At 37.9% G+C, this 22,359-nt stretch overlaps 1 protein-coding gene across 1 annotated transcript in view; it reads left to right on the top strand.

The window, feature by feature from the left end:
- The window catches only part of DZIP3 (DAZ interacting zinc finger protein 3), a 115,638-nt gene that overhangs the window by 33,154 nt on the left and 60,125 nt on the right, over positions 1 to 22,359 (top strand). Inside the window, exons 7-11 of the mRNA XM_036746157.1 lie at positions 9,149 to 9,263; positions 10,162 to 10,281; positions 13,852 to 13,953; positions 16,086 to 16,178; positions 20,060 to 20,094. Coding sequence (XP_036602052.1) covers positions 9,149 to 9,263; positions 10,162 to 10,281; positions 13,852 to 13,953; positions 16,086 to 16,178; positions 20,060 to 20,094 — 465 coding nt within the window. The remainder of the gene's footprint in view (positions 1 to 9,148; positions 9,264 to 10,161; positions 10,282 to 13,851; positions 13,954 to 16,085; positions 16,179 to 20,059; positions 20,095 to 22,359) is intronic.

Here is a 22,359-nt window from a genome sequence, read left to right as displayed (position 1 = left end):
CAATAGTCTATTATTTATAATTTCACAGTGTTTTCCAGACATTTCTTATTTGATCCTCATGATACCCCTCGACACAGGTAGTCCAAGCCTGATTTTCCCCATCTAACAGATGGGGAAACTGAGGCTCAGAATTTGATAATTTGCCCAAAATTCCTAAGTCTAGTAAACTATAGAGATAGTCTACTAACTTTACTCTTTTGACTTTGAGTCTAATGCAGTGTATTTCTATGGAGAGTAATCTGAATATATATATATATACATATATATATATATATATCTATTTTACTTTGAGAAATCATACTTCTCTATCTTTTCCTCAGGTTCTCTTCTGTTTTAATAGCAAAATCATCTTTTTTACATTTTTTGCATTGACTTTAGACAATAAACTTTAGAGTTATGTTAGATGACAGTGGAGATATTGGTACTACTACTATTCATGACGCTTTGAATTGTACCATAAATAGATGTTCCAAATGGAAGCATTTTATCCTTAGACAATCCGTCAAACAGAGCGGAGCATATTTTATGGTTTTGTTAATGCATGCCTCTGGAGTGCTTTGAACCTGGGGCTCCAATCGCCTGAGGTGTGTATTAAATGCTCCCATTAAAGTAAACCCCTGAGAGCCTTAGTGCTATTTTTATATATTTTTTTTCTTCTTACATTTTATGTTTAAAAATGGTGTTCAGCATATACTGTCACCAGGGACCATAGTTCATTGTGCAATGATAAATACTGGGGGAGAATAAAGAGTGAGAAAGAGTAAAGGCCTTTTGTAAACCATTAAATCTCAGACTGTTTTTAAAGCAGCTGCCATCATTTACTGTTTTCCAAATATGCTTCACTGAGGAATCATAATGTAAAAATGTACTTTGTACTGAAAGATTTATCCAAATACTTTAGCTTAATGTGATAGGATACACTGTCCTCTATACTAAAATCACATTTCAGTGGTGTATGAATGCTGCAGTTATTTCTGAAGAACTTAGATTTGTTCCCTTATTTCACTATAAGTATTTAGGGAATTGAAATACTAGGATCATGGGATTTAAATATGGAAGGGAGCTAGGAAATTGTTACAATCTTCTCATTTTACAAAGGAGTAAACTGAGGCCCAGAGTTGGGAAAGTGACTTTGACCTAGGTTGATAGATAGCTGAGCTGGCTCAGAATTCAGAATCAGGGAATTCAGAGTTATAGGGAACCTAAGAGATTTGTTAATAGCCTAAATAAGAATCCTCTCAACAACTTGCACAACAAGTGGTCATCTTGCCTTTGTGTGACTGTGTCTCTTGAAGATTAACCTATCCTCTTCCATGGTGGATCATTCTACATTTGGAAAGCTCTAATTATCAACAATTTTTTCATTACTTCAAGAACCTGAACCTAACTCTCCACAACTTTCACCCATTGTTCCTACTGCTGGAGACAACAAGAACAAATCTAACCCTTCTTCCAGGTGGCATCCTTACCCCTAACTGCCTAATTTCAGATGAAATTGTAAGTCATTCACAGTTTTCATCACTGTTTAATCTTCTCTTTTGCAGGCTAAATATATACAGTTGTTTCAGCTAATCCTCATATGGCATGATTTTGAAGGCCCTCAAACCCTTTCTTCTTTTAATCCAGCCTCAGAATGCCGTCCTATTGCAGAATTAGACTTTGCAGTCCACTAAGACCCCTTGATCCTTTTTTTTTAAACAGGAATTGTTATTCAGCTTTGCCTTCCTTCTCTTATACTTGTTTAGGTTGAGTTGCCTCATATGATTTTTTTGGCTGTGTGAACATATGAGACATTTCTCTGAACCTTTGAAATCCACTCTTTGCAAAGTTTGGGTGCATGTTCAGATTTGTTTCCATTGTTTTCTTCTCTATCATGAATTCTAATCTGGAGTGGTCATTTGTCCCCAGGTTTCCTATTATTCAGCAAACAATTCTTTCTTGTTGGTCAGAATTGGGGTGTGTGACTGTGTTACTTGTCACTTCCTCTACCTTTTAAAGAATAAAATCACCATCGAGGCAAGCCAAGAATTTGTTAGCAGCTCTGTTTTTAGAATAAAGAAGAGCTCCATTTGATTTCTGGATAATTTAAATTCCCTGTCCCTATCATATAATATCTCGGTCCTTGGCTTGTGAACCATTTTCCAAACTTTTCACCTATTTTATTTTTATCTTCTGTCCAGATGTTCTGTAGTAGATTCCCTTGAAAATATTCCCTCTGTTTTTCATTCTATTGATCTTTGCTCAAATATTCTCCACCATGATTCTTTCTTCTAGTTCTTGGGTTTCTTCATGAGGAGATCTTTTTAATGTATAATGCAGCTCTGCCACTTAACTATTCGCTTCATTTTCATTAAGGCACAACCTTCCAGGTTTATATTCCAGTCATGCACCTCATCTTTCCACATCTTATTGGTTGCTGTGGGGTTTAATTTGCTTTCTTGTGTTATGGGCTATAGTGTAACATATTTCCCGTGCTTCGTGCAGTTATGTCTGGGTATCTGAGACCAAAGGGTTTTGGATCATCTTCTGCAAACTTTTGAGCAATTTCTAGTGCTACTTTTCTTTTTATGTATTTTATAGCCCCTCCTCTCCCTGGTTTCTACTTTGGTGTAGATATTAGCAGATAGTGTTTGCCCTTCCTCTTTCCCTCCTTTCAGTTTAAGGTCTTGCTTCCATTTTAGGGAATAATAGAATTTCCAAATTTGAAGGGATCATTAAAGTCATTTAGTCCAACTCATCCCTCACCTTAAGGCTTCAGCAAGAAGTAGCTACTGAACCTTTGCTTGAAGGTCTCCAATGAGAACAAACATACTATGTTTCGAGGCAACTCATTCAACTTTGGACAACTCTAATTGTTAGGAAGGGGCAGCTAGATGGCACAGTGAATAGAGTGCTGGACCTGGAGTCAGGAAGACTCATCCTCATGGGTTCAAATCCAGTTTCAGACACTTACTAGTCATGTGACCCTGGCCAAGTCACTTAACCCTGTTGGTCTCAGTTTCCTCATCTGCAAAATGAGCTGGAGAAAAATGGCAAACCACTCTAGTATCTCTGCCAAAAAAAACCCAAATGGAGGCAGGAAGCGTTAGACATGATTGAGAAATGACTGAGCAACAGTAGTTGTTAGGACTTGTTTCCTTGCATCAAATATCAAACTTAAAAACCGTTTCTTTGTAATTTCTACACATTACTGCTACCTCTGTTCTCTATAGCCAAGGAGAACAAATCCAGTCCGTCTTTCAGTTGGCAACTCTTCAGATATTTGAAGACAGCTATCATTTTTATTTTCCCCGTAAGTATCCTTTTATCTACATTAAACACCCCCAGTTCCCTCAACCAGTATTAGTGTGATAGATTCTTTACTTTTCTCACCATCTTGTGCAACCTTTTATGAGTATTTGTCAACTTGTCTATGTTTTACCCAAAATGTGACTCCCAGAGCTGAATGCAGTGCCTCAGATATACCTGACCATAGCAGGGGATTTTGGAGCTATTACTTCTTCGTTCTGCGCATTATGCCTCTAATTTTGCCTGATATAGGTAGCATCAGCTTTTTCTGGCTGCCATATTCTGCCATTGAATCATTGAGTTTGAAGTCCATGAAAGTTTCCACATTTGTTTTTCCACAGGAAGTGTTATCTAGCTACAGCTCCCCTATCATGTAAACATGAAGTTGATTTTTATAACTTTTCATTTGCCCCAGTTCACTTTTATCTTATTTGTCCCTTCATTCTAACTTGAGAGGATCTTTGGATATGGGCTATCATCTACCATGTTAGCAATGCCTCCAAATTTTGTTTTACATGTAAATTAGCAAGTATTTCATCTGTACCTCCATCCAAATCATTAATAAAAAATATTAGATAGGATAGGGCCCAGGGAACTTCCCAGAGGACAAGACCTCAGGCATATATATCCCTTATTAAGTGCTCACTGCTCCTCTATTTTAAGCCATGGTCTAGAAATCCAAATTCTTATTCTAAGACATTTTCTTAATCAAATGTTCCTAAATCTGTCTCTCTGTGTTTCATTGATGAAAATATCAACTGTAAGTCCCCAGGCTTTATAATCCCTACTGTGGTGGGACCATTTACCTTCACATAAAGTACCCAAAGTAGTCATGTTTAGCAGTCTTAGGAGATTCTCTGTCATATCCCAGGTACATGCTTGGGTTACACAGCAGAGCTCTAGTGTTCACATCAACCATGACTCCTTAGCTGGAAGTCAGGAACCACAAATACTCACCTCTTTTACCTTTGATCTTGACTGGATGTCCTTTTCCCCCCATGTCATCCATGGATCTACTTCATCCTTCCTTGGCGTGTGGGAAAGCTGCTTCCACTTCACAGGGGCCAGTTCACTCCTATGTGGGAAGATCTTTATACCTCTTCCTTAGTTCTAAGTGTTCAGAGATCTTTCTTCTTTGCTGCCTTCTCCATGTCAACTTCAAACACTCTCCAGCGTCACAGCTCCAGTCAGGATTCACTTCTGCCTTTTCAGACCCCCTCCCATTTTTCTTTCTTTAAAAGAAATCTTAAAGCTTTTCTTCCTTTTTTTCAATAAATATTCAATTCTCCCAAATAACCTATACAATACAAACAGTTCTTTAGACTTGGGCTTCTTAGACTTTTTTTTTCCTGCCATGGACCCCTTTGGCAGTCAGGTTTAGCTTATGGACCCTTGCATAGAATAATATTATTTGTTTTAAATTCATAATTGAAGGAGATGTTAAATTATAGTTAGGGGTTAATAAAACAAAAGATATATAACTTTTTCCCACCTAAGTTCATGTAACCCCTGAAATCTATCCATGGACCCTTTTGGGAGGGGGAGGGTCTGTGGACCCTGAATTAAGAATTCCTTCCCTAGATCTTTCACCTCCTTTCTGCCTGAAAAAGCAAGAGTAAACTATGCTTTTGTGAATTTGTAGTAGTTACTTGGCAACTAGCTTGGCAACTAGGTGGATAGAGCACCAGACCTAGAGTTAAGAAAACTTGAACTCAGATTTGACCCCAGGTACTAGCTGTATGACCCTCCTTAAGTCACCTAACCCTGCTCGCCTCAGTTTCCTTATCTGTAAAATGAGCTGGAGAAGGAAATGGCAAACCACTCCAATATCTTTGCCGAGAAAACACCACATAGGGTTGAAGAATATGAAATGACTGGACACCAACAAGCAGTTATTTGCCCATGGCTGAAACATTTTGTTTCTATGTAGAATCTGCTTTGTCCTCTACTAAATGAACCTGGGATACTCAGGCCTCAGCCTTCTGTTATTCCTGTTGGTAGTTCTTGTGACAACTTGCTATGACAAGCTGCTGAGGCAAAAATCTTTGTTACGCCTGCATGCTTCCCTAGCTGAGAGGCTGAGTTTCTGAGAATTTAATAGTAGTCTTAGGAGAGTCTTAGCTGGCTTGTTCAGTTCCTTTTGATTGGCAATTAGTGGGTAGCTTCCTGAGGCCCAGTACCAACAGAAGCTGACCACAGCTGAGGTGGAGCAGGGGCTTCCCAGCTGAACCCAATTACCATCCACTTCACACACCTCTCTACTTCTTCTGATGATTAGATTTTAAAGGTTTTTTTTCCCCTGTCTTTCAACTTATCTGGTGGTCTTTGTCTGAGTTTAATTATTTCAGATACTCCCTATGGAGCCCAACAGTGTCTGAGATGCTCCTGTGAACATTTATCATCAAACCTCATTCCTACCTACTGCAAGAGAAGGTGTAGGCCTTCCTTAGCCCTATCTTTAGACCCATGTAAACTAGTGTGGTTTTGAACTGGGGATTAGAAAATGTCATAGAATTCCGGGTCTATTGTTTATTCAGATTGAGTGGCATAAAATATCCTCATTAAAAACTGAAGCTCAAAAGACATACCACATAGCAGGTGTCAGGGAAAGTGAAATGATTTACCACACAGACAGGCGAATTATTTTCAAATTTTTAGCATTACCTAATGAATTTTAAAATATGGTATTATATTTAGCATAAAGGTAAATCATGCCACGAATACTTTAGAGGCCAAAGGTTATTATACATTTCACACCAATGTGATGATTACTCTGTGCTTAATATTATGTTATAAAGGTACATGGTGGTACAATATTAGTTTTTTACATTCAAGAAATTCATATGCATAGCAACTTCCATTTTGAAGAGCAATGATTTCATTTAATAACCAAATGGGTTCACTGAATTTAAGAGCCAATCTTGTATAAAACTACTGATGCAGACTTAATTCAATTGGATATTACAAATTTGAAAAACATTAGTTAAGCTTTGGGATGTGCAGTTTCTAATGATAATTCTGAAATAACCATTCTAACTAAAATGTCAGAAATGTCAGTTCTCCCATCCTGGATGCTGGCTTAGCATCTGAATCTAAAGTTTGATTTTTGATGAGAAGATCAAAAACTTTTTTAATTTTTGGGATACGTGTCACAGTTTTTTAGCCTATTATTTTATTCTAAGACACAAAGTTTATGCCAAAATAGAGTATTCTGCTGATTATTTTTACAGTATTGTCCTTTGTAGTTAAATTGACAGACAACCTATAGGAAGTCTATCAGTACATACGTCTTGGAGAGGCACTGTAAATAGGTGATAAACTAGACCAAACTGAACTAAAAAGGAGGAAGAGAGTGAGCTTGTTTTAATTTGGGAAATTGTGCTATGCTTTCAGTGACCACATCCTTCTTTATGAAACAAAATCATGCGTACTTAATACCAGTTTTCTTCTAAGTAAAGCTATATGCTATGAATCAGGAAGGGCATCTAGGTGGTACAGTGGATAGAGTACTGGTCCTGGAGTCAGGGAAACCTGAATTCAAATTTGGCCCTTAGACACTTGTTTGCCGTGGGACTTGGGGCAAGTCACTTAATCCTATTTGCCTCAGTTTCCTCATCTGTAAAATGAGCTGGCTAAGGAAATGGCAAACCACTTTAGTATCTTTGTGAAAAACAAAACAAAAAGCCAAATGGTGTCACAAAGAATCAGACAAGACTGAAAAATAACTAAGTAGTAAATCATGAAGTGTCATAGTGTTATTTAAGGCATTATTTTAGTTAACAAGCATTTATTTTCTGTCCCTCTTATCTCTCCCAATGGAAAGAAAAAAGAAAAACCAAGCAAACTTTTGTTACAAATACAAATAATTAGGCAAAACAAATACCCTGTTTGGCCATGTCTGAAAATGTATTCTTATTCAACATCTTGAATTTATCACCTCTCTATCAAAAGATGGGTAGTATAAATCACTATCTGTCCTTTGGAAATGTGGTAAGTCATTGCATTAATCAGAGAATTTAAGTTTTCCAAAGTTGTTTATCTATACCCTATTATTGATATCATATAAATTGTTCTCCTGGTCCTTCTTGCTTCACTTTGCATCAGTTTGTACAAGTCTTTCCAGGCTTTTCTGAACACATTGCTTTCATTCTTTCTTATGGCAAAATAATATACATTCATATACCAAAATTTGGTTAGACATTCCACAGTTGATGGGTACATCCTGAGTTTCCAGTTCTTTGCTCCTACCAAAGAGCTGCTATGAATATTTTTATACACATGATTTTTTTTTTCCCTTAATCTTTGATCTCTTTTATGATGAGGCCAACAAGTATACGCAGTTTAGTGACTTTTGGGTATAGTTCTGAATTGTTTCCCAGAATGCCTTTCCCAGTTCGCGGCTCTGCCAACATCTGCACGTTAATCTGTGTGTTTTCCCACAGATCCACTCACATGTCTCATTTTCCTTTTTTGTCAACTTTGCCAATTTGATGGGTATGATGTGGAACCTCAGAGTTATTTTAATTTGCATTTCCTACATATTTGGAACATTTTTTTTCCCCATATGGTTATAGATACCTTGGATTTCTTCCCTTGACAATTTCAAGGTGTTAGTGCTTAAAGCAAATTTATTGCAAGGAATATAAGGAATAAGAAAGGGAATTATTATAAGTAAAGCTCAAGCTAAGTTTCCACATTCCTTTTCCTGCAGTTTGGGTCATAGCTTCTGCAAAAGAATCATGTCACCAATCAATAAAGTCCTAACATCATGATTATAATATTGTTATAGATCATGGGGTGAGTTCACTTGTTGCTGTTGATGTTGTCACCCTAATCAATAGCTTCTACTTTGTCTTAGGTACTCCTCTTTGCTGCTCTCTTTTCCAGAAATTTTCTGCACCTCCTGACTTGCTTTAGGGATCCTAGCAAGTACCCTGGCAATCTCTGCCCCCCTGCTACAGGGTAAATTTCTTCATTGCTACCATCTCCCAGAAGCTTCTCTTGTTTGTGGTTCTTCCTTTCATCACTGCCATCTACCCAAAAGTCCTCCTGTATTCCCCATGGTTCTGTCTCGCATCAGTCATTACTTGGTAGATTTGGGGCATATACCCTGAATCTATAGATTTATGGGAAAGAGAGGTTTTTTTTTTCAATTAGTGCTTCCTTCCCCTTTTCCAACTGCTTATCTCTCCTGCTTTTTGCAAAAAGTTGAATGACCACCACTTCCTCTGGCTTCCATATGCTCTCATAGCTGCTTATTGCATGCATGAGAGATCTGGGAGAAGCCATTGATAGTATTTTGTAGAGAGAGACATCATCCTTGCTTACTTGTTTGAAGAATATGCCTAATTCTTATTTGAGACTTTCAGACTGAAGATACAAGTAATTATAGCTCACATTTATTTGTAGTGTAAGGTTTGCAAAGCACTTTCCTCACAACAGTCCTGTGAGGTAAGAAGTGTTGGTGTTAGGATTCCTATTTTACACGTGAAGAAACAGAGTCTCAGAGAGATCAGGTGACAGCTATGAAGTGGCAGCGGCTGAGCCCAGTTCTCCTGACTCCTGTATTTTCTCTCTGTTCATTCTACTATTCTTTCTGCTTTTTGATAAAATGCCACTACTGAATTAATCAATGAATTTATTTATTGTAACTGGAGAAGGATAGTATTAAGCTTGGGGCTATTAAGTAAATGCCAGGCACTATTAAAATACTTGTTTGATCAAAATTGTCTACTTTAACATTTTATTTTACAGCAATTAAGACTATAAAATTAATTAATAGGAGATACATTTTATGTGTGCATATACATATGTGTATGTGTATATATCTGAGCTAATGGTCTTTAAAATTATTTTACAGATATAATGGAGGGTTACTGGAATTTCAAAAAAGCAGGCAAGAAATAAAAGATAGTAATGAAAACTGGTATGGTATAGACCCTATAAAAGAAGAAGATTTACCTGAAACATTTCAAGTAAGAAAACATTTAAGTTTAAGAGATCTACAATGCATAATGCTTAGAATTATCTGCCAAAAATGAAGTTGGGGCACAGAAACTTTGTACTGAATTCTGTTAGAAACAATTATCAATGTAAAATGTAGCCTACTTAAATAAACAGACATCTGAAACTCAGCAGTTCAGAACCTCTACCTAGTAACGCAGGGAAGTCTATATTAGTGTCACAGAAACGGGGCCAGTTCAAAGTCAATTCAATTGGTTTTCTTCAGAGATAGATGTTGATAACACTAGGTGACATTAGGTTGTTTTTTGAGCTTTAGTAATTTTTACTCAACTTGCTATGGTAAAAGTTACTCTTAAAGCTTTGCTCTCACTATGAATCTTTTAACAAATATGTGTCTCTTGAAGTAGAGCCCAACATCAGTCAGTTAACTCACACAGAAAGTGAATGCTGAGATACATGAAGGTAAAATAATTTGCTTGTGATAGGAACAGAGAAGTAAAACACTTTCCAAGTGAAAAGAGCCAATGAAAGGGAATTTTACTGTGTATTAGGAACAGGATAAAAAAGACCAGTGTGGTTTCGCTATTTATATAAGAGACAGGAAGGAGAGACCCAAAGACACCAGTTTAGTAAGCATAAATTTCGGAGATCTTTTTCAACTCTGAGGTTTTGTGAGTCAGTGAAATCTAAGACCAGGAAATATTTTCTGGCCTCCACCTCCTACTTCTCCTTCCTTCCTTCTTTATCTACCCTTTCTCTTCCCCTTGTCACTTTTTTCCTCTTGTTCCTTCTTTTCTTCTTCTCCTCACTCTTCTTTTTCCCTTTCTTTACTTCTTTCCACCTTTCCAATCTCTTCTCCTTTTTTTTTATAATTGTCAATGCATGAATTTTTCTTGTTTTTTTCAACAGGATCTTCTTGATGACTACATTAAAAAATATGAAAATCACATAGAAAAGGGGACTATTTGCAGTTCTCCAGACTGTGAGCGGTCTTGTGAGGCTGATATTTTAAAGAAATCTAAATATAAGGTATTATCATTTTCATAACACTGGGGACACTTGGAATTTATTAAATTTTGAAATTAAGTACAGTAGGTTAAAGAAGGTATTCAAATGTTGCTTAAAATGTTACTTTAAAAACTCCTCATTTCATCATAAGTCAAATTTATTATCAGTTACTTTTAAACAATGAATTATAATACGTTTGATTTTCTTAATCAGTGAGAAAGCATCTATATTTGCAAAAGAAACTTGGATAATTCACCCCGAATAGAAGAAGACAGTTATTATAAGGATCAACGGACAAAAAGCTCTGAGGAACTTGTAATTCAAGGCCTAAAAACCTTCACTGATTTGTAGATGTGGGGGAGAAATCTTTGTAAGAACTTTGAATATCGAGTGCCTTAGAAAAGTAAAAATTCTGTTACAATTTTCTATGTAAGATGTGGGCTATTTAAATAGATATCTGAAACTCAAAGTTCAAAACCTCTACCTAGTAACACAGGGAAGTCTATTAATGTATCTAGGAAGTAAGAGGGGAGTATATGTACTAAAATTCCCAAGTTACAAGTCACTAGGGTGCCAGTTCAAAGTCAATTTATTTTTGTGGTCCTGTATATTTGTATTGCTTATGTGTCTCAGGTGGTCCACCCTAGCTGAATTTGAAGAGGCTTAGCACCACAAAGTTTAGAGGTTGGCCGCTAACTGGTAAAAATGTTTTTGGCTGTAGCAAAACATAAAAACTCATTTCTGAGGCATGAAGGAGTTGTTGTTTGTGTCGGCAAAACTCAGATGAAATCCAGATGTTAAAATAGTGAATCTTCCTTTTCAAACTCCGAACGAGGCTTAGGAATCATTGTAACCTTAAACAGCAAAGTAGGGAGGAAAGTGCAGTGTTAGTCTATTGCTATTGGGTTACTATTTTATTGTCGTGCCAGATCGGAGCTTGAGTCTATGTTGCTATGGTGTTCAAGGTATGGCCTGCTAGTTTCTGCAGTTTCAACTACAGAATGCCAAGGAAGCAATAGGAAATGTGGCATTGTGGATAAAGGGCTGGCCTCAGGGTCCAGAAGAATTGGGTTCAAGTCTTGGCTCAGACTTATGTTTCACTCTGGGGAAGTCACTTAAGCTCTCAGTCTCTCTGAGGAAGCTCTCTAAGACTCTAAGTTAGGGCTGAATTGCTGATCTGCATTGATTGAGGAAGTTCCCATGCCAGGGGTTCCGTCCACTGATACAAGCATATTGCCTGATCAAAATTCAGTGAAAATGGTCTAAGAAATTCAGGAAAACATAGGAATAGCTTATAAAATTATAAATAGGTGAGCATTCTATATATATATATACACACATACATATATCTATAATGTATATATATGTATATATTATACACACACGTAGTTACAGAACTATATCACATTGCCAAGCTGTAGTCCATGAAAAAACTGTATGTCAGGCCATGAAAAAAAAAAGATCTTTGAACAGACTCAATAATTTTTTAAAAACCTAAGTCAAGCTTTAAGAAACAAACATCTTACCGAGAACTCCATAAAGCCTCTGGTGAAATAGGAAGGACTTTTATTGCAAGAGCGGGTGCCCAACAAGTAGGCGCACCCCGTTGAGACAAATACACAGGTTTTTATTCCCTATTCCCGAATCGCATTTCCCTCCCCTGTTCCCCCATTGGCTGGGTACTGCAGGGTTCATAGCCTATCCGGAATGCCTAAACTCCCCACATTATTCTCTGCCCTATTTACATCTGCCATTACCTTGCCCCTTTCCCCTCATTTTCTTTATACTTTCCAGCTGCCTTGTAAGCACCTGCATCTTATTTAGCAACTTGGCTTTTATGCAGAAGCAACAACTTCCTTTTTTCCACAAAGCCTTGAAAGCATGTATTAAGTGCCTAATGTTTCTCTGATTCTTGGCACAGACTAGTTTTTATTCCTAGATCATAATCCAATTTTAGAATGGTTTATTCATTTTAGTATTTTATATGCATTGTTAAATATAAGAGAAAGACTAAATAATACTTATCTGCAAAAGGATCTTAGAATAAAGAGCTAGAGTGAAAGCCTTCAAAAGCTCCTTTAATCTTCTTTCATTATGACATTAATATAATGAGTTTATCAGATTAGATAACTATCATGTACGGCTGTGAGCCAGATACTGTAAGAGGTATAGAACAGGAGAGAGAAAAGGAAAGATAGTTATACAGCAGCAGCAAGCCTAGGGATGAGGGGCTAGGTCTAAATGAGTTCAGTGACTTAAGAGAAGGAGGCCTAAATGAGGTAGCTTGTAGGAGCAAGATATATAGAACATGGGATTCTAAACCTGAGCTCTATCCCTCTTGAAGACTGGCAAGATATGGAATTTTCTAGTTAATTAGGTGAATCAATATCCTACAGACTCAGTCCTTTGTTGGCTAAAAGAGATGAAGATAGATATTTAAAATACTGTGTGTGTCTATTGACCCCTTGCTTAGGGGTGGTTTCATATCAGGATATTCAAGAAAATGTACAACAGCTATCCCTTTAGCATCTATGTATACTGATTATTTGTTTTCACATGTTTGGAGACATCTCTGGAAATGTTTAATAAGATGCCATTGTCTGGCTTCTCTGGATAAGTTAAATAATATTTTCCTATATAACCTGGGGTCTTTGAACCTTTTTTTTTAAAAAAATCCTATTTTGATAGCTCTATTTCAGTATAATCCTACATATTTTATTTTATGCATTTGAAAAATTATTCTGAGAACAGGTTTTTAGGCTTCAGTAGAGTGCCATAGGGGTTCATGACACAAGAAGGTTAAAGACTCCTGATACAAAGTTTGCTCTTTCCAATCTAGACAAAAACATTACCATTTTATAAAATATGCTGGTAGATACTCTTGGAGTAGGTTTGTGACTATTGAACTTAATTCACTAGGTGGGATATCAGGCAAATAAGATCAAGGTTATGACTTTCCAGATGAGCCTGTTAACCCTTAGTCTATATCCTCAAATCCTGAGGAGAGAGGGGTGGGAGAGAGAGAAGGAGAGAGGAAAAAGAAAGAAAGTAGGGGGAGAGACAGACAGACAGAGACAGAGGGTCTGAGAGACAGAGAGACAGGGAGGGAAGGAGAGAGAGAAGGGGGAGAGAGAGAGAGAGAGAGAGAAGGGAAGAGGAAAAGAGAAGGAAAGAGAAAACCATTAAACCACTACTTCTGGAATAAAATAAAACCTCAAAGTATATCCCTTATCTATAGCAAATAATTGTTAAAATCTTCCTATACTAAGCTCAACATGTCAGTATTTTTCTGCTTTCTTCTTGTAGATAAGCTACCATATATCAACTCATTTAGAGATTTGTTGATAAATGACTAACTTTCTTTTGTTCGTATTAACTTATGGAACATTTTATTCAAATGTAGCTATTCAATACTCAACTGTGACTTCTTGGAGCACTTTATTACCCTGTGCTTAGCAATGCTTTTTTGGTTAATAATGGATTTGGTGCAGAAGTAACCTAGATTTGTCACCAATGGAGGTATCCTCTGCATAGTTTAAAACTTTCATATTGACATATTTTTATTCTTTTTACATATGTTATTCTTTCTAGGGTTTTGTTCATCTTGTTTGCAGTGAAAACTGCAATATCTACTTCCATAAAACTTGTTGGGAAAAGCTCAAGAATATAAACCATTCTGGGAAAAGTGATGAGGTATTGCCTTTGGGTGTTATTGTTAAAACTTGAATAAAGTTTACTTCCATTTACATCTCTTCATTCCACACATCCTTCTGTGAGCTGCTTTGCCGTTGTTCTGCAGAGTGATTCCGTGGCTCTATCCTGGCTTGTAGGAACTTACGGTTTGAGAGATACACTATGGCTTCTTTGCCAAATACATGAAAGGCACACCAACAACAGGCATTTGTCTCTGGATAAATACATAGACAATAGACCTATATTAACCTTCCCTATGGGTGGAGCACAGTGATAAATTCTGATTTAACATATTCTTCAAAAGTAAATCCATAATCACATATTGAAAATCATACAACCCTGAAATTAGTTCTCTACCATTGGAGTTAATTTAGAAGTCTAAAACCCAAGCCCATAGCAGTTATCCTCTTCAGTGAGATAATTACCATAATTTAGAACCTGTATTATTTGTGTTGTTCAAGAAGAAGAAAAATACATTCTAAACCCTGGAGAGTTTCAACAAAGTGCTTTGGATTTATGGAACTTTTTTTTCTTTAAAGGAGTTCAGAGTCCTTAACATAGCTCAAGGATAGGAGGGCAGATATTTTCTCATTGGAGAAAGGGAAGTCAAGAAAGAGAAAACAGCCCGACTCAAGGTTAGGTCCGAAACAAGTTTGGGGCACAGAATTCTCTTCCTCTTAATAGGAAGTTACACTGATTTCTGAAATGTAAATCATCTAACAGCCTTTGAGGATGTATCAGTTAATCTACACGTGTTTATTGAGTCCCTAGACAACTTTGTTAGGTTCTGGGAATACTAACACGCACGTGAGATGGTCCTTGCCCTCACTCAGCTTGTGTTCTTCTGGGGTGATACACCATATTCACAGATATGGAAATGCAGGATATATACAAAATCAATAAATACACGGTGATTTTGGCAAAGGCACTAACAGTGAGAGGAATGAGGAAAGGCCTCATGGAGGAGATGGTACCCACGCTGAGCCTTGAAGGTGTCCTGGGACAACAAGAGGTGGAGGTGAGGAGAGAGAGCATTACAGAGCATATCCTGGAGAGAGGTGATTGAGGACCTGAACCAAGGTGGTTGCTGTGTGAGGAAAAAGAGGGAGATGAATCTGAGAGATGATAGAGATGTGCCACCTGATGGGAGTTAGAATAAAGAGTCAAGTGTGACTCTACGGTTGCAAACTTGGGTGACAGGAAGAATGGTAGTTTCCTTGACAGAAACAGGAAAGTTAGAGGACTGGACTATGGGGTAGGTGTGGGGAGAAGAATAAGAAGTTCTGTTTTGATATGTGGAGCTGGAGACAACTATGAAAGTGAAGGTGTCCAGCATGGCGCTTTTAGATGCAGAGCTGGCACTGGAGCTCAGGGGAATAAGGAAGTGAGCTGGTTAGATAGATTTGAGAGTCCATCTGCATTAGATATGATAGTCAAACCCAGAGGAGCTGATAACACCAAGAGGAAGAGTACAGAAATAGAGAAGAGAATGCTGTCTGAGCCCTGAGTGACACCCATGCCTAGTGGGGTGAAGCATGGACAGCATTCCTATAGAAGGAAAGAGGCTGCGAAAGATGGAGCTGACAGGTAGCAAGAGAACCCTGTTAGATCAGTGTCATGAAAACCCAGGGAGGAGATAGTATCCAAAAGGAGGGGGTGGTCAACTGTATAAAGAATTTCAGATCAATAAGGATGAAGCTGGAGAATCATCATATGTAGCATATGTAGATACAGATACACACATGCATAAACAGACATGTACACACATATACATAGATATATACACGTACATATATAATTGTCACATCTTTATATACATATGTACATCTCTCTCTCTCTTTCTTTTTCTCTGCTTTTCCAAAGTCTAAACAACTGACATAACATAGGACATAAATTGAAGGCTGCCTATACCTACTACTCAACTCTGATAATTGCAGACATTCATTCATCATTCAACAAACACCTATTATGTATTTACTATGTATAAGATACTATACTGAGGTGGCAGGAGTGGGCACAAAGATACGTAAGACGTGCTTGCTATCGAGGAATTTGTAGTCTAAATTAGCTTATCCTTTGAAAAGTAGAGGCATTCACTGATTGATTCCTTTTTTTTTTTAAAATATTTTTAGAGTTTTAGCAAAAAAACGTGTTTGAAAAAAGGATGTATTGGTAACATTGTAAAGATGCAAAAATGTGAAGGACCTGGCGTCTTTAATATTCTGGTGAGTATACAGAGTCCTGCAACATTGCTTTTCTTTCAACCCTTGGCTTGGACAGATACTGTCGGTGTGGAAACCAAGATTTTAGCCACAGTTCTGTGGTTTGGTGATTAAGTGGGAAATTTTAGAGGATCATAAAATTTAGAGCTGGATAGAATCTTAGAGGTCATCTAGTATGCATTTTACAGATGTCGAAAAATGGAGCTCAGAGAGGGAAGTAATTTGTCTAAGCTCATAGAAAGCAGTTCAGTGGTGCAGCAAGGATTATTATCAGATTTTCTAAAGCTGGCTCTGGAAGACAGATGGTGAGAAATCATTGGCTCTTTTCACCATGTAGCCCAATGTGTTCCCATTTACCTGTTCCCTGCCTCAGTTTGCCCCAAATAATAATGACTCATTTCTTTCATGAGACAAAGGTACTATGAAGGGCAGCCACCTGATAACTCAGTCTCTGTTTGATGTCTGTAAGAACTTGTTGCAACTCTGCAAAGACTTGATATACTTTCTCGGTGCCTTTCATGGGCATGTCATCATGTATGCCTTTCAGAAGAATTTCCATCTGCAAATTTGGTATTTTTCTCCCTGACTCAGATTTTCTGAACAATGATTAATTTTAAAATAAAAACGAGGAGTAGTCCCACTGTCATCCTCAAAGGTGCCGTACTGATGATGATTAACCTCATTTTAGGCATAGTATATTATGTCCTACAGAGAAGTCGCTTGGCCTCCCTGACCTTCACTTTTCTCATCTGTAAGATGGGAATAATATTTGTGCTGTACACCTTACCAGGTTGTTGTGGAGGAAGCATTGTGTTACCTTTAAAGTGAGAAATAAATGAGGTTTTATTTTGAATCATGCTTATTTCAGAACTTTAAGGCTCTGTGATTGGTGAGAATGTTCCCTCCACCAGTGCAAATGACAGCCCCTCTGTGCCTTAGTAAATGGCCTCAGAACTTGCTGTAGCCAGAACATTTTATCATCTGGTAGCTAACTTGGTGACAGTTTCTAAGTTCTAATAAGGCTATTCCTCATGTGAGAGGCATATGGCCTGTCACTGGACCTCAAGCCGTTTCTAACTTGGAAAAACATGTCCAAATTTATATTCCATGAATTTAATCTTTAAGAATTCAGGTCCATTTCCATGCCACGGTAAGACGCCAGAATAAAGATTTTTTGTGAGAGCATTTGGAATAGTATTAACAGTCAGAGTAGTAGTAATCTTCCATTTGGAAGCCAGTTTCATAGTGCCTAGTCTGGTGCCTATCACCTATTAGGCAGTAAATAAATGCTTATTGGTTGATTGATAAGGACAATATAACCTGACTCTAAATACAATTTTACCCTGAAATTGTGAAATCGTACTATGGATTAAACTAATAGAATTATGGCATTATTTTTAAATCTCTTTACATTTTTTTTTCAAGTATTTGGACACTGATATGGAGGACAAGAAATTAATATGGACTCCAGAGAAAGATAACTAATTTGCTCCCTATCTCTTTAACTACATCTCTGTTGGATTTTACACCAAAACAGGGTGATTATAAATTTAAAGTTGGAAGTCACTTTAGCATCCTTCATTTGACAAATGACAAAACAAAGGTGGTCAAATGAATAGCCCAAGATGACAAAAGTAGTTAAGTAGGAGTAGCAGAATAAGAACCCATGTCCCAGATTTCAAATCCAGTTGTTTTCCTCCTATATCATTCTACTTTTTATCCTACTTGAAACTTCAGTGTGCAAAGTAGGTTTACTGTTTTAGATGAACTGGTCTGTCTTTAACTTTTTTTTTCTTAAATCAGTAAGGGTTCAGCCAGTTGATCCATTCATTTGACAAGCATTTATTGAACACCTGCCATGTGGCAGCATAGTCCTAAGCTGATGGGATACAAAATCCTTGCCCTGCCATTATATTTACCTATAAGTAGCTATTGAATACGAGGGGAGAGGGAGGAGAGTTTGTTAGGATGTTTGATTTTCTGGCCCTAGTCCATCTGATGAAATTGTAGAAAGAGCAGGTAACAGAGACAACAAAGATATGTCTATGCTCTCCTACCCCTTTACAAATTACAAAGTTGTCTTTAATGGAATTATGGAGTTGGCGTGTTTCTGGTGGCCTTTAAAAAACAAGCTTGCCAGTTCTAAAAATTAGTTGAGGCAGGAGAGTGACCTCTGGTAGTCTAGAGGAGAGTTATCCGTGTAGGAAGAACCCAGTTCTTAAAGGGGATCCCTGTTTGTCTTTATGAAGGGATGGAGAGGGAAGTTTCTTGTTCCTCTGTTCCTTTTTAGTAGAGTTATTCACCTAGTAGGAGACACCGCACCTTGCAGAGAACAGGCATGGGGAATCAAACAAGTCAGCTGAGGCGATGCTAAGGAGTTGCCCCTGGCATCGGAGAAGAGAGCCATCTATGGAGTAAAAGAAAATTTGATCTGGTGGTTGGGAGGTGAGCTGTGAAGTGGAGCAGGCCCAAGGAACCCAAATGAGAAAACTGCCCAGCAGATACAATGCATCCAGCAGGAGCAGTTTAAGTTCATGAAAAGAGAAGAGAAGACATCATGTCCTCACAGTATTGAAGGCATGATTCGCCTTTGTCCTATGTTCCCTATGTGTGTGCCTTACTGCTGTTGTACTGGTACCAGTCAGTATATGCCCATTGGCTATTCGTATTTGTGAGAGTGTGCACCAGATTTATGGGGAATGTTCTCTAGCTACTCTTCTTACTATTCCATTGTTGTAAATGCTTTTGGTTTGAGCTGTTTTTATTGGTTGACTGTTAAAAGTAAGCACACCGGTAGAGGCTTGTGAGGTACAGTTTTAGCTTAGGAGTGTAGACTCATAGACAACCTTGTACCTGTGAGAGTGGTTGTTCCTCTGGATTCACAGCATGCAACCTACAAGTTCTGAGATAAGGAGTAGCCCCAGAGAAGTCACTACAAACATACATTGATATGTATGTGTGTGTATCTCTCACACATATATGTATTGAATAGATCTCTTTTCTCTCTTTTTCCTTTCTCTTCTCTCCCTCCCTTGTCTCTTTCCTTTTTCTTCTCTCTCTCTTTCCCTCTCCCTCTCTTCCTCTCCTTTGTTTTCTCTTCTCCTTTCTTCTCTCCTTTCTCTTCTCTTTTTTCTTTTCTCTTCTCTTTTTTCTCTCTCCTATTTCTTCTCTTTTTTCTCTCTCCTTTCTCTTCTCTCTCTCTCTCCCCTTTCTCTTCTCTCCTCTCCTCCCCTCCCCTCTTATCTTCTCTCCTCTTTTCTCTGTCTCTCAGCACTTACCATAGACACTGTGCTAAGCTCTAGGACTACAAATAAGAAAAAGAAAGACAGTCCCTGCCATCTAAGAGCTTACAATCCAATAGGGGAAGACAGTATATAAAAGAAACTGAAAGAGGGGAGAGATGAAGAGGAATGTTTGCAGTAGTTCAGGTGAAAAATGATTAAAGACTGAATTAGAGTAGTGGCCAGGTGAGTAGTGAGGAGCTGTATGTAATGACTCTAGGGAATGTTAAGAAGAGTTGAAGATAATGGTGGTGATGTGCATCAGGAAAACTGGAAGGTGGTGGTTTTGGAAACAGAAATAAGAAAGTTAGAAAGAAAGGAGTAAGAAATAATTTCTATCTGGAATGTTTTTAGTTTAAAATGCCTACAAGATATCTGGTGAGAAATGTTCCTAGGTGATATGGGATTTTAACTCAGGAGAAAGACTAGGGCTGGATATATAGAATAGTTATTTATGGTTTTTTTCCCTTTCATATTTGATATTCTTTTCCAATTCTTTCACTATCTTAATATGCAAGGCCAGAAAACAACAGGAGAAAGTTTTTTTTTCCCTTTAATGTATGTTAGTTTTGATTTTACTTCTTTTTTTGCCTCTCTTTGTAGTTTGACATTTTGAAAAAGGATGAATGTGGGCAAAGGTAAGCACTTACAATCCCCTGAATCTTTGTAGCTATTTGTGGTTTGAATTTATGCCTTATTTACTTTTTCCTTACTATGTGTTTTCCATAGTTAGAGTTCCAGAGAGCTTACCAGGGATCTTTATGAGAGAATTAGAATTAAATTTCCATTTACTTATGTAATATTCAAATACTTTAATAAGGAAGCAAAAATTACAGAGATGGCTTTTCCTTAAGTGTACAAAAAGACCCTTGTTAAGAGTAGAAAAGGAGAGCTTTCCCCAGAAGCAGAAGAGGTTTCCTTATTCATATTTATAGGGTGTGGGATATAGAGCCAGAAGAGATCAGCTAATCTGATCCTCCCATTTTACAGAAAAAGAAGCTGAGAACCAGAGATAGGAAGTGATTTATTAAATCATTGTTTAGAGAATAAGTATCTGACCAGAATTCAAACCCAGGGCTTTTGATTCCAAACCCAGACCTAACTTCCTACTATGCTTCCTGCTTCGACCTAGATTAGAATGCTCTGGTGTTAAAGTTTCCTATGAGTTCTCAAAACCCATCCAAATACTGAATATGAGTATAGTTACAGTCACTGCTCTCTGTGTCCTGAGAAGGAAAACTGATGGGGAAGAAGAGTAGGTAAACAGTGAAGGAGGAGAAGCAATATCTATTAGGGAAGCAGGAGCTTTGGCTACTCCCTTACACAAGTAGTCAGCAAGCATTTATGAAATGCCTATTATGTGTTAGCTGCTAGGGATACAAATGCAAAAGTTAGATTGTCCATATTTTCTAACAGCTTATATTCTGTTGCACTCTGCCGTATAGTCTGAGTCTCAATTATACAGAAGTACAGCAGCTAGGTATAGTAGATAGAACGCTAGACCTTGAGTCAGGAAGATTTGAGTTCAAATCCCACCTCAGATACTTACTAGCTGTCCTCTTTTGAGAATGCAGGATGAAAAACCACAACAGCAGCTGTATGATCCTGGGGAAGTTACTTAACAGTCATCTGCCTCAATTTCCTTATCTGTAAAGTGGGATAATAATAGCACCTGATTGTTGTGAGGATAAAATGAGCCAATGTATGCAAAGTGTTTTGCAAACCCTAATCAGGGGTGGGGCATGGCTCTCTAGGTCCTCAAGTGTGGCCCTTGGACAGTCCTTGGATTTGTTCTGTGAAGTTTGGATTCAAAGGACTGCACTTGAGGACCTAGAAGGCCACATGTGGTCTCAAGGCCACAGGTTCTCCACCCCTGCAAGTGGTAGTCAAGTAGAAAAAATATGTGTTGGAGAAAATTGCATCATCATCATAATAATTGCTGTTTGTATAGTGCTTTAAAGTTTGGAAAGCATTTTACATGCACATAAAGTGACATAAAGCCAATCACTGATTATTTCCATTAATACATAAAAATAAATTGAAAAAGACAGTGTATATATAGAAGAGAAAGCACTTTAATGCTTTAATGGCTGCTGGGTAGGGTGATAAAAGGGGTTGACCCAAAGGTGCCATCATCTTAGAGATGTACATTTGGTACCCATAGGGGAAACTGTATCTTACCTACCAATCTCTCAGGGCACTTTTTCCTTAATTGCTTCCCTTCCCCACTACTGCATTTGCCCTGGATGCCAAAATTCCTAGTTCCTGTAGCGCCTAAGCTTCAGACCTGGCTTTGTGATGCTAGGCAAATCAGTGAACAAGACTCATTTTCGTCACCTGTGTGGTGGCTATTGTTGTGGTTTGTCCTTCGTTCTTGAAGAGGACCATGACATCAGGGAGGTGGTGACATGACTTAGATTTGAGTGAAGGTGGGATGTGCGGTCATCAGCCTCGCTTTCTCCTCCAGAGCTATCTGGGTGCAGTGGCCAGATATAGATCAGAATGACTTGAGATGGCCTATAGGATTCATCACCTGTAAATTGAAGGGGATGAAAGAGATTTCCAAGGTCCTTTTCATCTCCAAGGCACACTATCTCTAGTGTTGATTGTTGGATATATATGAAATGGGAATGGAGGTGGGCCATCAGTAAAGAGAACTAAAAATTAGGAAACTCCCTCTTCCAAGTCAGGTTGGCCCCTTCTCTGCCATTTATAGACTGATAAGAGTTGCCTAGAGCACTGAGAAGTTAAGTTACTTACCTAGGGTCATGCAACCAGTAATTGTCAAAGGCAGAACTTGAATCCTGGCCTTTCTGGCTTTGAGGATAGCTTTCTATTGACTATACCACTCTGCCTCTCAAATATCAAGAAATTTCTGCTTTTTGCGGTGACTTATCATGAGA

This window comes from Trichosurus vulpecula, chromosome 2 (assembly GCF_011100635.1).
Source record: "Trichosurus vulpecula isolate mTriVul1 chromosome 2, mTriVul1.pri, whole genome shotgun sequence".
In the NCBI taxonomy this organism is placed as follows: Eukaryota; Metazoa; Chordata; class Mammalia; order Diprotodontia; family Phalangeridae; genus Trichosurus; species Trichosurus vulpecula.
The sequence above is the reverse complement of the archived record's forward strand: the minus strand, read 5'-3'. Positions and strand labels throughout refer to the sequence as shown.